Below are 16,808 nucleotides of genomic sequence, written 5' to 3'. Positions count from 1 at the left end.
TTGTGGTGGGCCGACATCCAAGTTGAGATATCTGTCAGGCTTGCAGAGATGCATGTCGCCATCTGGGTGTCAGAAGGGGGAAGGAGAAAAGTAGTTGAGTGCCATCCGCATAGAAATGATAGGAGAGACCATGTGAAGATTTGACGGAGCCTAGTGACTTGGTGTACAGAGAGAAGAGGAGAGGGCCTTGAACCGATCCCTGGGGGACACCAGTAGTGAGAGTATGTGGTGCAGACAGATCCTCTCCACTTCACCTGGTAGGAGCAGCTCTGCCAGGTAGGATGCAATCCAATAGTGTGCACAGCCTGAGACACCCAGCCCTGAGAGGGTGGAGAGGAGGATCTGATGGTTCACTGTGTCAAAGGCAGATAGATCTAGGAGGATGAGAACAGAGGAGAGAGTCAGCTTTGGCAGTGCGGAGAGCCTCCGTGCTACAGAGAAGAGCAGTCTAGATTGAGTGACTCGTCTTGAAGCCTGACTGGTTAGGGTCAAGAAGATGGCTCTGAGAGAGATAACAAGAAAGTTGATCAAAGACAACACGCTCAAGTGTTTTGGAAAGAAAAGAAAGAAGGTATACAGGGCCCAGATTCACAAAACACTTCTTACGCAAAAACATAAGAAGCTTCTTAAGGGCCTCCCGGGTGGCGCAGTGGTTAAGGGTGCTGTACTGCAGCGCTAGCTGATCCATCAGAGACTCTGGGTTTGCGCCCAGGCTCTGTCGTAACCGGCCGTGACCGGGAGGTCCGTGGGGCGACGCACAATTGGCCTAGCGTCGTCAAGGTTAGGGAGGGCTTGGCCGGTAGGGATATCCTTGTCTCATCGAGCACCAGCAACTCCTGTGGCGGGCCGGGCACATTGCACGCTAACCAAGGTTGCCAGGTGCACGGTGTTTCCTCCGACACATTGGTGCGGCTGGCTTCCGGGTTGGATGCGCGCTGTGTTAAGAAGCAGTGCGGCTTGGTTGGGTTGTGTATCGGAGGACGCATGACTTTCAACCTTCGTCTCTCCCGAGCCCGTATGGGAGTTGTAGCGATGAGACAAGATAGTAGCTACTAAAACAATTGGATACCACGAAATTGGGGAGAAAAAGGGGTAAAATGTATTTTTTAAAAGAAACAAAAAAAAGAAGCTTCTTAAGAAAAAATATACATAGTTCGGAAGTGCAATTCCTCAACAATGTCTTAAGATTGAATGATTTCTTACGAACTTACAAATCTTCTTAAGATGTTTGTTGCTAGGCAAACATTTTAGGTAGCTATCTAGCTCATAATGGTAATCATTTTAGCATATTTATTACTGAGGTTGCTGATCTAAAACATGTTCTTGGGTTTAAAATAATCTGAAACTGAAACTTTCAGATGAAGTGTGTGAGTGAATGAAATATGTTCATTTGCTTTTTATCTCACTGCCCTGAGTTTAAGACAAGGGTTTAGCTATCTTGGAATTAAGAACTTGTACAAAAACTTTATTTTCAAGAATCTACCTACCGCAAGAACATTTCCAATAACCATTTTTAGGAATAGCAACTTTCCTTAACTTCCTTCTTAAGTCTATAGTTAACGAAAAAATGGCAGTTAAGAAGACATTTCTTCTTAAGAAGGTTTTGTGAATCTTGGTCCATAGTTTTTGACATCAGATGAATGAATCGAGTGTTGGTTTCTTGAGGAGGGTGAAACTCGAGCCATTTTTTCAAAGTGGTTGACAAAGTTGTTTGCAGGGAGGGAGGGGAGGGGTGGAGGATAAAGGAGGGAGGAGAGGGTGGAAAATAGTTTCCTAGCATTAGAGGCAGAAGCTTTGGAGTGATAGAAAGTGGCTTTGCAGTGGATGCAGAGGAAGAGAAGGTAGTGAGGAGGGAGTGAATGAATAATAGGTCCTTTGGAAGTTTAGTTTTCCTCCATTTTCACTCAGCTGCCCGCGTTGGAGGAAAGGGAGGCAGACAAGGAAACAAAGTAGAGACCTGGAGGGGGTTGCAGTGAGTTTAGTAGGCAAACAGCCTCTAGTGAGGTCAAACGTATTGCTTTGCTTGTGAGTTGGAGGGGATTGGGAAAGGGTGCAACCAAAAGAGGCAAGGAGGGGAAAGAGAGAGTAACAAAGAAATGAATCGAAGGCAGCGGTCCGGGGATTGAAGTCGCCAAGTACGAAGAGCGGTGAGCCATCGTCAGGAAATGAGCTTATCAAGGTGTCAAGCTCATTGAGGAACTCTCCAAGGGCACAGAGGGGGCGATAATGACAACAATGTTAAGGTTGAGCGAAAAAGTGACAGTGACAGCATGGAATTGAAATGAGGAGATGGTCAGTTAAGATAGGTAGAAAAGACAAAATCTCCATTTGGGAGAAATGAGTAGGCCTGTGCCACCACCGCAGATGCTCTCGGACTATGAGAGAAGATATGAAGAAAGAGCAGCTGGAGTGGCAGTGATTTATCCAATTTTGATAACATGGATGGTCAGTCCATGCATCCATAGCTCTGGACATTCTCCAGTCCCATCCCTTAGCTGTTTACCGAGATTCTTTAGTAATTTTGTATACTTTTTAGCCAGTAGTTCTGAAATTAGCGCTCACGAGCCGAAAGTGTTCCCCGAAAATTGAGTATATGTGCAGATATGTGCACTACGTCATTGCTCTCTCGCTCTGCTGTGTGTGCATCTTGCTAGCTGTCACTCAAATGTCTAGAGGCTGAAGCTCATTGGTTATAACTCAAATTGCTAGGGGGGTGGCCATGTGGGGGACAATAATTGGAAAATGGTGCAGCATAGCTTCCAGAAAAACAGTCGCTTTCAAACTAGGGATTTTGTGGCTAATTGAGGTAAAACAGTAATTCTGCTCATAGATTATGCATGTCAACTATACGTTGACACATCCAGCCCAAAGCGGGAGGTTTAAAAAATACTTAGTAGTCGCCAAAGTTGCAGAGCATGTCTTTAAGCCAGCTAAACTTTCCCTTCATCACATATTCCCCTCTCTCTTTCCCTCTTCCTCTATCTCTCCCCCCGCCCCCCCCCCCCCCTCTCTCCCCCCACCTACCTCTGTCTTTCTCTCTCTCTGCTCCCTCTCTGTCTCCCTTTCTGCCCCCTCTACCTCTCTTCTCTCTATATATCTATGTAAAGGCCTGACATGCACAGGCTATTTTTAATAAAAATGAAACAGCTTCCTTGCAGTGAAGCTGCACACAGAGTGAAGGGAGACTGAAACAGCGATTTGCAATTTAGACCTGTGTCACCACTCATCAGCCAGCAACAGTAAATCGCCCTGACTCTTTCATTCCCTATCTCTATCGTTCTATCTCTTTCTAGCCACGATCCATCCCCTCACGAACACTTACATCTCACATACTGAAAAATAATATTAAATGGCATGTTTTTTCTTTAATTGTGGAGCGATAGACATGAAAAACAATATGAAAAACACTCAAACTAATTGTTTTAAAATGGGCCAAGAAATGGATTTAAAGATGCAACATTATACAGAAGAAAGAGAATAGCTCTAAAAGCGCCAGAGCGGAGATATAGGGGATGGTTTAAAGATGAGGGAACAGACACATCGGCTCAGAGAGACTGAGTGCACATCTGGCATTCATATTGATGAGGTGGCTTTAATATGTGCAAAAAAAATAGCCTTATTCCTTTTCAACAGTCATTTTTTTATTCTGCGAAATAATTGATGTGAAGAGGGGAGAAGGGTAGAACAAAGCAACAATTTTTCTTATGATCAAAAGCTCAAATTAGTACTTTGTTCTCAAGTATTAAGAAACTAGGACAATTGAATTAGTATTGTGTCCCTGTTGTAAACATTCTAAAATTGGATAAATTAAACATTCTGATAAATATTACACAGTCATTTTGGGTTAATAATATTTTAACTTAGGCCCTCATTTGCATCTAAATGAATGGGTGTTGTAATACAATTGCAGATATTTTAATTGCACTGTATAGGACAGATAAGGCTATTCAATATAAATATAAAAAAGAGGATTACTAAATCAGGGATTGTAGGGATGAGGCCATTATATCATTTCTTATCGATAGAAATAAATTGACATTTGAATATGAGTGTGTGTTTGTGATTGTGTGTTAAACGTGAGAGAGGAAAAAGGTAAAGAGTGACATTGACAAATTCACAGGAAGATTCACAAGAAAGAGCGGCGATTGCAGAAAATAGAGGGAGATAGATAGAGAAATTGGGATTACACATTTTCAGTCTTGTTAAGTTGGTGACGAGCCTTCATTGTACAAAGCCTGGAAGATCGATAGCCGGGGTCTGACTCTAATACCAACGAAACTCGGATCGTTAAACTTTTGGGAAATGAGGACAGAAATGTATAAAAATATTTATGAGTCCAATTAATCTCTTATGGGTAACTTCTTCTACTAATGGGCATTGAGGAGGCCATCTTTAGGATGAAATCAATCATCGGATGGACTGACAATTGTGTCTGACACAGTAAAGTAGTGGGCTGCGACACACACTCTGCCCTTCAGGTCCAAACTCAGCCTCCAGAGACAAAGCTCCCTTACAGGCTCTACATTGAGCTCATCACTTAACACAATAGTCTCATTATACCATGTCCCATTCTGTCATTAAGTATTAAGTGACATTCTTTAACTAACCGGTGTTATGCTTTTTCACTGGTTATGAGCATGTCTGAGCCCTTGAAATGTTTTATTATGTTATAAATAGACAATAGATATTTATATGCTGCAAATTTACAACAGACTGGCAATAGCCTCTGGTTTTCTATTAGCTGTGACTATGGTGTCTAATCCTTCAATTCACCAAACACTAAACAATGGACAAATCTGAACATAGACAGTAGGCAAAAAAAACTGTGCAGACAGAACAGTGCTATTACAATATATTCCCCACAATGTGGAGTTGTAAAATGGCAGCCAGCTTTCCTAAGGTCTTGAGGAGTTAATGAGAATACTGTCAACAGCTCTGCATGTCTTCATGCCTCCTGCACCTCAGAGCTGTTTGCTCTCCTTTTAATTAAAACAGCTGAGATTACTCTAATTATCTCTCCTCTCAGGTAATCCAGCTCTGAATGAAAACCAAACAGAATGAAGACTGACCCTGGACATAGCAAGGGAAAGCACAATGTGGCGAGAAGACATAGCAGAATCCAAGGAGAGGAACAAAAATCTCTAGAGAATTCTTTGTTGAAATTAGTTGACTAACATACCAACATACCAACTCCACTATGACCACCCCAACGGTGCTTCTTCTAGTTTTGGTTTGTATGTGGGAGGAGCACAGAGGTGAGAGCTCACTAATTGTTAGTTTACCAATTCCAGTTCAGAACAGTGAGGAAGCCCTAACAGATGTCAGGGCTGGAGAAAACACTGTCTCTCTGGTGAATCATGGTGAGAATGCTGAGGTTCTTATGACTACCCACATCCCACTGGCTCCTGGATTAACAGAAAAGGGAAAGAATGGCCTGGATGAACTGGTACAGATATCAACCCAAACTGCCTTTACCCTTCATACCACTTGGAATGTAATTATATCCAAGAGTGAAGCTGTGGATAATGTTCACACTCAGTCACTGGAGGCACAAGAGTCCATGGAGGCAGATCCCAATGGAGACCCCAGCCATCATTTGAAACTCCAGACTGACTTCCATCCAGAGTCCAGAGTTCTTCCAAAGAGCATCTCTAGCCGGGGCTTGGTGTCTCAGGCGGGGGTGGTGGGGCTAACTCTAACTTGGGAGCGGCCGCGCTCTCGTCATAGGCGGAGTTGGCAGTGGAACCAGTTCTTTGTGATTGAGGAGTACAGAGGACCAGAACCAGTGCTCATCGGACGGGTAAGGCCTCATCAAAACAAATGCTCATATACTGTATATCATTAAAAGTACAGTGTGAATTAAAGTGTTATAAAAGTGTTCATACTTGTAGCTTTGGTTCATAAAAATGTCATACTTGTAGCTTTGGTTCATACAAATGTCATACTTGTAGCTTTGGTTCATACAAATGTCATAATTGTAGCTTTGGTTAAGTTATTCCTAGAACAATAGCTTGATGATACAGTACTCTACTAGTCAGACATACTGTAGTTCACTAAGGTTAGTCAATAAATATGGTTGGTCGCACCACACCAAGAACACCATAGAGCTGACAGGAAGTCAGTGTTCAACCAGTCTGATGATGAGATGATTGAATACGTTTTAAGCCAGTTCGCACCTGATCCATCTAGAGCCCTGGAGGTTACTTGTAGCACATCACAGGCAAAGCGGTGGACTGTTAATGCAGCTGCTGGCAGCTTTAGTGTGTATGTGAATTCTATTAGCTGTAACGCTAACACGGAACTGTGCCAGCCACAGTAGAAGCAGCCATGTAAATGTTCCATCTTCCTCTCTGCCTTTTATTGATACAGTCAGGAAGGGATGGTAGTCCAGCGGTGGAGACCAATGTTGCAGTTAGTGCACTAGTCTGATTCTGGGCTTGAGATAGCTATGATGTCATAAGGGATCTCACATATGGAGGAGTTGTTTTTTGTGCAGCTTTTTAGGGCTTTGAGAGAGTTTTTATGATCAAATCCAATCAAATCAAATTGTATTAGTCACATGCGCCAAATACAACAGCTGTAGACCTTACAGTGAAATGCTCACTTACTAACTCTTAACCAACAATGCAGTTGAAAAAAAATATGAGTAAGAATAAGAAATAAAAGTAACAAGTAATTAAAGAGCAGCAGTAAAATAACAATAGCGAGACTATCCACAGGGGGGTACCAGTACAGAGTCAATGTGTGGGGGCACCGGTTAGTTGAGGTAATATGCACATGTAGGTAGAGTTATTAAAGTGACTATGCATAGATGATAACAATATAGAGTAGCAGTGGTGTAAAAGAGAGGGGGCAATGCAAATAGTCTGGGTACACATTTGATTAGATGTTCAGGAGTCTTATGGCTTGGGGGTAGAGGCTGTTTAGAAACCTCTTGGACCTAGACTTGGAGCTCCTGTACCGCTTACTGTGAGGTAGCACGGAGAAAAGTCTATGACTAGGGTGGCTGGAGTCTTTGACCATTTTTAGGAACTTCCTCTGACACCGCCTGGTATAGAGGTGCTGGATGACAGGAAGCTTGGCCCCAGTGATGTACTGGGCCGTACGCACTACCCTCTGTAGTGCCTTGCGGTCAGAGGCCGAGCAGTTGCCATACCAGACAGTGATGCAACCATGCTCTCGATGGTGGATCTGTAGAAACTTTTGAGGATCTGAGGATCCGTGTCAAATCTTTTCAGTCTCCTGTGGGGGAATAGGTTTTGTCGGGCTCTCTTCATGACTGTCTTGGTGTGCTTGGACCATGATAGTTTGTTGGTGATGTGGACACCAAGGAACTTGAAGCTCTCAACCTGCTCCACTACAGCCCTGTCAATGAGAATGGGGGAGTGCTTGTTGTCCTGGCATCACATGGCCAGGTCTCTGACGACCTCCCTATAGGCTGTCTCCTTGTTGTCGGTGATCAGGCCTACCACTGTTGTGTCATCGGCAAACTTAATGATGGTGTTGGAGTCGGGCCTGGCTGTGCAGTCATGAGTGAACAGGGAGTACAGGAGGGGACTGAGCACGCACCCCTGAGGGGCCCCTAGTGTTGAGGATCAGCGTGGCGGATGTGTTGTTACCTACCCTTACCCTTACCACCTGGGGGCAGCCCGTCAGGAAGTCCAGGATCCAGTTGCAGAGGGAGGTGTTTAGTCCCAGGGTCCATAGCTTATTGATGAGCTTTGAGGGCACTATGGTGTTGAACGCTGAGCTGTAGTCAATGAACAGCATTCTCACATAGATGTTCCTTTTGTCCAGGTGGGAAAGGGCTGTGTGGAGTGCAATAGAGATTGCATCATCTGTGGATCTGTTAGGGCGGTATGCAAATTGGAGTAGGTCTAGGATTTCTGGGATAATGGTGTTGATGTGAGCCATGACCAGCCTTTCAAAGCCCTTCATGGCTACAGGTGTGAGTGCTACAGGTCGATAGTTATTTAGGCAGGTTACCTTAGTGTTCTTGGGCAAAAGGGACTATGGTGGTCTGCTTAAAACATGTTGGTATTACAGACTTGGACAGGGAGAGGTTGAAAATGTAAGTGAAGACACATGCCAGTTGGTCAGCACATGCCCGGAGCACACGTCCTGGTAATCCATCTGGCCCTGCAGCCAATGTTGACCTGTTTAAAGGTCTTACTCACATCTGCTGCAGAGAGCGATATCACACAGACTTTCGGGAACAGCTGGTGCTCTCATGCATGTGTCAGTGTTATTTGCCTCGAAGCGAGCATAGAAGTAGTTCTGCTTGTCTGGTAGGCTCGTGTCACTGGGCAGCTCTCGGCTGTGCTTCCCTTTGTGGTCTGTAATGGTTTGCAAGCCCTACCACATCCGACGAGTGTCAGAGCCGGTGTAGTACGATTCGATCTTTGTCCTGTATTGACGCTTTGCCTGTTTGATGGTTTGTCGGAGGGCATAGTGGGATTTCTTTTAAGCTTCCAGGTTAGAGTCCCCGCTCCTTGAAAGCGGCAGCTCTAGCCTTTAGCTCAGTGCGGATGTTGCCGGTAATCCATGGCTTCTGGTTGGGGTCACTGTGGGGACGACGTCATCAATGCACTTGTTGATGAAGCCAATGACTGATGTGGTGTACTCCTCAATGCCATCGGAGGAATCAAAACAGTCCTGTAGCTTAGCATCTGCTTCATCTGACCACTTGTTTTATTTATCGAGTCACTGGTGCTTCCTGCTTTAATTTTTGCTTGTAAGCAGGAATCAGGAGGATAGAATTATGATCAGATTTGCCAAATGGAGGGCGAGGGAGAGCTTTGTATGCGTTTCTGTGTGTGGAGTAAATGTGGTCCAGAGTTGTTTTTCCCTCTGGTTGCACGTGTTAATAGAAATTTGGTAAGACGGATTTAAGTTTCCCTTTATTAAAGTCCCCAGCTACTATGAGAGCCGCGTCTGGGTGAGCGTTTTCCTGTTTGCTTTTGGTGGAATACAGCTCATTCAGTGCGGTCTTAGTGCCAGCATCAGTCTGTGTTGGTATGTAGACAGCTTCGAAAAATACAGATGAAAACTCTCTAGGTAGATAGTGTAGACTACAGCTTATCATGAGATACTCTACCTCAGGCGAGCATAACCTTGAGACATCTTTAGATATCATGCACCAGCTGTTATTTACAAAAATGAATTGTCTTCCGCCCCCTGTCTTACCAGATGTCGCTGTTCTACCCTGCCGAAACAGCAAATAACCAGCCAGCTGTATGTTGATAATGTCGTCGTTCAGCCACGACTCCGTGGATATTACAGTTTTGAATGTCCCGTTGGTAGTTTAATCTTCATCGTAGGTCATCGATTTAATTTTCCAAAGATTGCAAGTTTGCTAGCAGAATGGAAGGAAGTGGAGGTTTATTCGATCTCCAACAAATTCTCAGAAGGCAGCCCGCCCTCTGGCCCCTTTTTCTCCAACTCCTCTTCACACAAATAACGGGGATCTAGGCCTGTCCCTGGGAAAGCAGTATATCATTCATGTCAGGCTCATCAGGCTCTTTAAAGGAAAAAAAGGATTCTGCCAGTCCGTGGTGAGTAATCGCAGTTCTGATGCCCATAAGTTATTTTCGGTCATAAGAGATGGTAACAGCAACATTATGTGCAAAATAAGTTAAAAAAATAAGTTACAAACAACGCAAAGAAACAAACATACATCAACGCCCAGACTCACAAACATAGATAGTAAGCATTGAGTGGGGTAAGATAAAGTCCATCATGGCAATGAATGAGACATTTTCAGGAAGAGAAAATCAACAAGCAGAATACAGAACATTTAAATTAAAGAGAGTGGGGAGAGTGACAACAGGATAGGGAAAGACAAGTAGCCCTCTGGGAGTTCAATCAGAGATCATTTCAAAAAATAATTCCCCTCCACTCTTTTGTTTTTATGGATTGGATAAGTTTCAACCCCACAGAGGAATATTTTGCCATGGCGACTGATGCACAGCAGGACTGAGCTAGCAATTGGATTGAGAGTAGGGGGGTATGGGTTGGTGAGAGAGAGGGTGGGGGGATGTTTTTTAGGAGAGTGAGATGGAAGAATGACAAAGATGTCTCTCGTGGTGGTGCGTGGGATACAAATAAAAGCAGATTCAAGGAGGAAGAAGGTGTTGGAGAGAATAAACCCCCTAATCTAGCATTTCTTACTGTGTGTTATCATGTGTTTCTTTAATCCCTAACTGCACGCTCAACTACACACATATACACACACTGTTTCTCTCTTTTTCTTGCTCTCTCTCTAACACACACATCACACACACACACACTCACACCCAGAGACACTTGTGTACTACGGCTGTATACACCTGTGGTTTATGCATTACAGTTGACATGTTTACCAATGTGTTCATGCATCCCTTTGGTGTTTTTGTGTAGAAGAAATGCACATCTATGTGATTTAAGTCCTATGGGGCCATAATACTCTTTTGCTCTTGCTCTCTCCAAGCTTATGTGACATAATAACATGAACAATGTTCCTTGCCTGTGGCTTGTCTTGAATTTCATTCTCATGTGATAAATATAACAACCACAGTTTGACCACAAAGCTGTGTCCATATTACTGTAAAAACCTGCAGTATACTGCTCAGTAAATATCAAACAACCCATTCTGTTTATTATAAACTCAGCAAAAAAAGAATGGTCCCTTTTTCAGGACCCTGTCTTTCAAAGATAATTTGTAAATATCCAAATAACTTCACAGATCTTCATTGTAAAGGGTTTAAACACATGCTTGTTCAATGAACCGTAAACAATGAATGAACATGCACCTGTGGAACGGTCGTTAAGACTCTAACAGATTACAGACGGTAGGCAATTAAGGTCACAGTTATGAAAACTTAGGACACTAAAGAGGCCTTTCTACTGACTCTGATAAAAACACCAAAATAAAGATGCCCAGGGTCCCTGCTCATCTGCATGAACGTGCCTTAGGCATGTTGCAAGGAGGCATGAGGACTGCAGATGTGGCCAGGGCAATAAATTACAATGTCCATACTGTGAGATGCCTAAGACTGCGCTACAGGGAGACAGGATGGACAGCTGATCGTCCTCGCAGTGACAGACCACGTGGAACAACACTCGTCACTGACGAGTCTTGGTTTTGTCTCAACTTGGGTGATGGTCGGATTCGCGTTTATTGTCAAAGGAATGGGGCGGTGTGTCACATCATCATCGGACTAAGCTTGCAATCTCACCGCTGTGCGTTACAGGGAAAACATCCTCCTCCCTCAGGTTGTACCCTTCCTGCGGTCTCATCCTGACATGACCCTTCTACATGACAATGCCACCAGCCATACTGCTCGCTCTGTGCGTGATTTCCTGCAAGACAGGAATGTTAGTGTTCTGCCATGGCCAGCGAAGAGCCCGGATCTCAATCCCATTGAGCACGTCTGGGACCTGGATCGGAGGGTGAGGCTAGGACCATTCCCCCCAGAAATGTCTGTGAACTTGTAGGTGCCTTGGTGGAAGAGTGGGGTAACATCTCACAGCAAGAACTGGCAAATCTGGTGCAGTCCATGAGGAGGAGATGCACTGCAGTACTTAATGCATCTGGTGACCTCACCAGATACTGACTGTTACTGTTGATTTTGACCCCCCCTTTGTTCAGGGACACATTATTCCATTTCTGTTAGTCACATGTCTGTGAAACTTGTTTAGCTTATGTCTCAGTTGTTGAATCTTGTTATGTTCATACAAATATTTACACGTTAAGTTTGCTGAAAATAAACGCAGTTGACAGTGAGAGGACGTTTCTTTTTTTTGCTGAGTTTTGTTAAAATAAAGGGTTGTGGTTTAAGATAGAGGTTGTGTTGGTCTTTTACGGAGAGTCCGCAGCAGAGCGGAGGAAATGATGTGATATGAATAAACCTAGTAGATTATGAACATGTGCAGATGTGCCTTAAGGGGAGTGAGATGTTGAGGTTCCTGTTCAGAAAGCCCTGTGTGATGAAGGCTTGAGTAATCCTTGTAGCTTTCTATTTCTGTGTGTCTGGCCTTTTACCCAACCAGCTGCCTGTAAATGTCCCCCTACTGCCATTAAATACTGAACAAGCAAGCACTGTTTACTGCAAAGTAAACAGAGACAGATAGAGATACAGATGAAGAAAGAGAGAGAGAAACAGATAGGCAGATGGACTGTCAGAGAGAGAGAGAGAAACAGATGGGCAGATGGACTGTCAGAGAGAGAGGCACGTTCCCAGAGAGAGAGAGAGAAACAGATGGGCAGATGGACTGTCAGAGAGAGAGGCACGTTCCCAGAGAGAGAGAGAGAAACAGATGGGCAGATGGACTGTCAGAGAGAGAGGCACGTTCCCAGAGAGAGAGAGAGAGAAACAGATGGGCAGATGGACTGTCAGAGAGAGAGGCATGTTCCCAGAGATTGAGAGATGGGCAGATGGACTGTCAGAGAGAGAGAGAGAAACAGATGGGCAGATGGACTGTCAGAGAGAGAGGCACGTTCCCAGAGAGAGAGAGAGAAACAGATGGGCAGATGGATTGTCAGAGAGAGAGGCACGTTCCCAGAGAGAGAGAGAGAAACAGATGGGCAGATGGACTGTCAGAGAGAGAGGCACGTTCCCAGAGAGAGAGAGAGAAACATATGGGCAGATGGACTGTCAGAGAGAGAGGCACGTTCCCAGAGATTGAGAGATGGGCAGATGGACTGTCAGAGAGAGAGGCACGTTTCCAGAGAGAGAGAGAGAAACAGATGGGCAGATGGACTGTCAGAGAGAGAGGCACGTTCCCAGAGAGAGAGAGAGAAACAGATGGGCAGATGGACTGTCAGAGAGAGAGGCACGTTCCCAGAGAGAGAGAAACAGATGGGCAGATGGACTGTCAGAGAGAAAGGCACGTTCCCAGAGAGAGAGAGAAACATATGGGCAGATGGACTGTCAGAGAGAGAGGCACGTTCCCAGAGAGAGAGAGAGAGAAACAGATGGGCAGATGGACTGTCAGAGAGAGAGGCACGTTCCCAGAGAGAGAGAAACAGATGGGCAGATGGACTGTCAGAGAGAGAGGCACGTTCCCAGAGAGAGAGAGAGAAACAGATGGGCAGATGGACTGTCAGAGAGAGAGGCACGTTCCCAGAGAGAGAGAGAGAAACAGATGGGCAGATGGACTGTCAGAGAGAGAGGCACGTTCCCAGAGATTGAGAGATGGGCAGATGGACTGTCAGAGAGAGAGAGAGAAACAGATGGGCAGATGGACTGTCAGAGAGAGAGGCACGTTCCCAGAGAGAGAGAGAGAAACAGATGGGCAGATGGATTGTCAGAGAGAGAGGCACGTTCCCAGAGAGAGAGAGAGAAACAGATGGGCAGATGGACTGTCAGAGAGAGAGGCACGTTCCCAGAGAGAGAGAGAGAAACATATGGGCAGATGGACTGTCAGAGAGAGAGGCACGTTCCCAGAGATTGAGAGATGGGCAGATGGACTGTCAGAGAGAGAGGCACGTTTCCAGAGAGAGAGAGAGAAACAGATGGGCAGATGGACTGTCAGAGAGAGAGGCACGTTCCCAGAGAGAGAGAGAGAAACAGATGGGCAGATGGACTGTCAGAGAGAGAGGCACATTCCCAGAGAGAGAGAAACAGATGGGCAGATGGACTGTCAGAGAGAAAGGCACGTTCCCAGAGAGAGAGAGAGAAACAGATGGGCAGATGGACTGTCAGAGAGAGAGGCACGTTCCCAGAGAGAGAGAGAGAAACAGATGGGCAGATGGACTGTCAGAGAGAGAGGCACGTTCCCAGAGAGAGAGAGAGAAACAGATGGGCAGATGGACTGTCAGAGAGAGAGGCACGTTCCCAGAGAGAGAGAAACAGATGGGCAGATGGACTGTCAGAGAGAGAGGCACGTTTCCAGAGAGAGAGAGAGAAACAGATGGGCAGATGGACTGTCAGAGAGAGAGGCACGTTCCCAGAGAGAGAGAGAGAAACAGATGGGCAGATGGACTGTCAGAGAGAGAGGCACGTTCCCAGAGAGAGAGAGAGAAACAGATGGGCAGATGGACTGTCAGAGAGAGAGGCACGTTCCCAGAGATTGAGAGATGGGCAGATGGACTGTCAGAGAGAGAGAGAGAAACAGATGGGCAGATGGACTGTCAGAGAGAGAGGCACGTTCCCAGAGAGAGAGAGAGAAACAGATGGGCAGATGGATTGTCAGAGAGAGAGGCACGTTCCCAGAGAGAGAGAGAGAAACAGATGGGCAGATGGACTGTCAGAGAGAGAGGCACGTTCCCAGAGAGAGAGAGAGAAACATATGGGCAGATGGACTGTCAGAGAGAGAGGCACGTTTCCAGAGAGAGAGAGAGAAACAGATGGGCAGATGGACTGTCAGAGAGAGAGGCACGTTCCCAGAGAGAGAGAGAGAAACAGATGGGCAGATGGACTGTCAGAGAGAGAGGCACGTTCCCAGAGAGAGAGAAACAGATGGGCAGATGGACAGTCAGAGAGAAAGGCACGTTCCCAGAGAGAGAGAGAAACATATGGGCAGATGGACTGTCAGAGAGAGAGGCACGTTCCCAGAGAGAGAGAGAGAAACAGATGGGCAGATGGACTGTCAGAGAGAGAGGCACGTTCCCAGAGAGAGAGAGAGAAACAGATGGGCAGATGGACTGTCAGAGAGAGAGGCACGTTCCCAGAGAGAGAGAAACAGATGGGCAGATGGACTGTCAGAGAGAGAGGCACGTTTCCAGAGAGAGAGAGAGAAACAGATGGGCAGATGGACTGTCAGAGAGAGAGGCACGTTCCCAGAGAGAGAGAGAGAAACAGATGGGCAGATGGACTGTCAGAGGGAGAGGCACGTTCCCAGAGAGAGAGAGAGAAACAGATGGGCAGATGGACTGTCAGAGAGAGAGGCACGTTCCCAGAGAGAGAGAGAGAAACAGATGGGCAGATGGACTGTCAGAGAGAGAGGCACGTTCCCAGAGATAGAGAGAAACAGATGGGCAGATGGACTGTCAGAGAGAGAGGCACGTTCCCAGAGATTGAGAGATGGGCAGATGGACTGTCAGAGAGAGAGGCACGTTCCCAGAGAGAGAGAGAGAGAAACAGATGGGCAGATGGACTGTCAGAGAGAAAGGCACGTTCCCAGAGAGAGAGAGAGAGAAACATATGGGCAGATGGACTGTCAGAGAGAGAGGCACGTTCCCAGAGAGAGAGAGAGAAACAGATGGGCAGATGGACTGTCAGAGAGAGAGGCACGTTCCCAGAGAGAGAGAGAGAGAAACAGATGGGCAAATGGACTGTCAGAGAGAGAGGCACGTTCCCAGAGATTGAGAGATGGGCAGATGGACTGTCAGAGAGAGAGGCACGTTCCCAGAGAGAGAGAGAGAGAAACAGATGGGCAGATGGACTGTCAGAGAGAGAGGCACGTTCCCAGAGAGAGAGAGAGAGAAACATATGGGCAGATGGACTGTCAGAGAGAGAGGCACGTTCCCAGAGAGAGAGAGAGAAACAGATGGGCAGATGGACTGTCAGAGAGAGAGGCACGTTCCCAGAGAGAGAGAGAGAAACAGATGGGCAGATGGACTGTCAGAGAGAGAGGCATGTTACCAGAGAGAGAGAGAGAAACAGATGGGCAGATGGACTGTCAGAGAGAGAGGCACGTTCCCAGAGAGAGAGAGAAACAGATGGGCAGATGGACTGTCAGAGAGAGAGGCACGTTCCCAGAGAGAGAGAGAGAAACAGATGGGCAGATGGACTGTCAGAGAGAGAGGCACGTTCCCAGAGAGAGAGGGTGATAGAAAAACAAAGTTAAGGGGAGATACAGAGACAAGCAAACAGATGGATCCAGAGAGGGAAAGGAAACAGACAGATGGACAGAACATAACAGAACAGAAGACAGAAAGAGCGACACATGCAGATGGACACATTGGGCTGTCAGTGTTCTGCATGTGTGAGCAGGACATTTGGGGCCACTGTCTACAGTCATGTACTTTCACCCCCTAACAATCCCACAGTGGCCTGCTTGGTCCAATGAGTTAATTAGCGGTACGCATCAGTACTCATTCAGCTCCCCTCTGTCCCTTTCACACCTGGTGCCATTCAATTCTCACTCACTGAATACCACATCTTGAGCTTGATTCAATCGCTCATTTCACAATCACATGTTTTTGTTTAGGTTGATGAAAAATGGCGCTGATGAGGGATGCATTGTCTGTGTCAGTGGTGGCTCGGACACAATATATCAAAAGCATCAGTTTAAACTATAAACCCTGGCGTTTTAGAGAATAGAGCAGAGAGAACAAAAGTCGCTCATTAAGCAAGGCTCAAAGCAGAATGCATAGATTACTGTTGTGACTTTATTTTCTGTCCATACCCATCTCCTCCAGCTGCACACAGACATGGACAGGGGCGATGGGCGTACTAAGTACATATTAGAAGGAGAGGGGGTGGGGTCTGTGTTTGTCATCGACGGGAACACAGGAAACATCCACGTCACCAAGTCCCTGGACCGAGAGGACAAGGACCAGTACCGCCTGATTGCTACAGCAACCAACCGCCAGACAGGCCGCGCCCTCGAACCCTCGTCCACGTTCATCATCAGAGTTCAGGATATCAACGACAACCCACCTGTCTTCCAGAATGAGCCCTACACCGCCACTGTGCCCGAGATGGCCAATATAGGTACTACATGTGACTGACAGGTCTCCGGTCCTGATCTGTGGTTTACATTACAGTCTGGTCAGGCTATCTCAAGGGCTTATTTCTCATTCCTGTAGTCTCACCACTCCATCTCTCACTAACAGGTACATCCATAATCCAGGTGACAGCCACGGATGCAGACGACCCTAC

At 46.1% G+C, this 16,808-nt stretch overlaps 1 protein-coding gene across 1 annotated transcript in view; it reads left to right on the top strand.

Annotated features, from left to right (window-relative positions):
- Nucleotides 1–5,560: 5,560 nt before the first annotated feature.
- LOC139409749 (cadherin-24-like) overlaps nt 5,561–16,808 on the top strand; it is a 24,530-nt gene continuing 13,282 nt past the window's right edge. Inside the window, exons 1-3 of the mRNA XM_071155135.1 lie at nt 5,561–5,800; nt 16,346–16,640; nt 16,763–16,808. The exon at nt 16,763–16,808 is cut by the window's right edge and continues 74 nt beyond it. Of these exons, the coding sequence (XP_071011236.1) occupies nt 5,561–5,800; nt 16,346–16,640; nt 16,763–16,808 (581 nt within the window). The remainder of the gene's footprint in view (nt 5,801–16,345; nt 16,641–16,762) is intronic.

This window comes from Oncorhynchus clarkii, chromosome 5 (assembly GCF_045791955.1).
Source record: "Oncorhynchus clarkii lewisi isolate Uvic-CL-2024 chromosome 5, UVic_Ocla_1.0, whole genome shotgun sequence".
Taxonomy (NCBI): domain Eukaryota; kingdom Metazoa; phylum Chordata; class Actinopteri; order Salmoniformes; family Salmonidae; genus Oncorhynchus; species Oncorhynchus clarkii.
The sequence above is the reverse complement of the archived record's forward strand: the minus strand, read 5'-3'. Positions and strand labels throughout refer to the sequence as shown.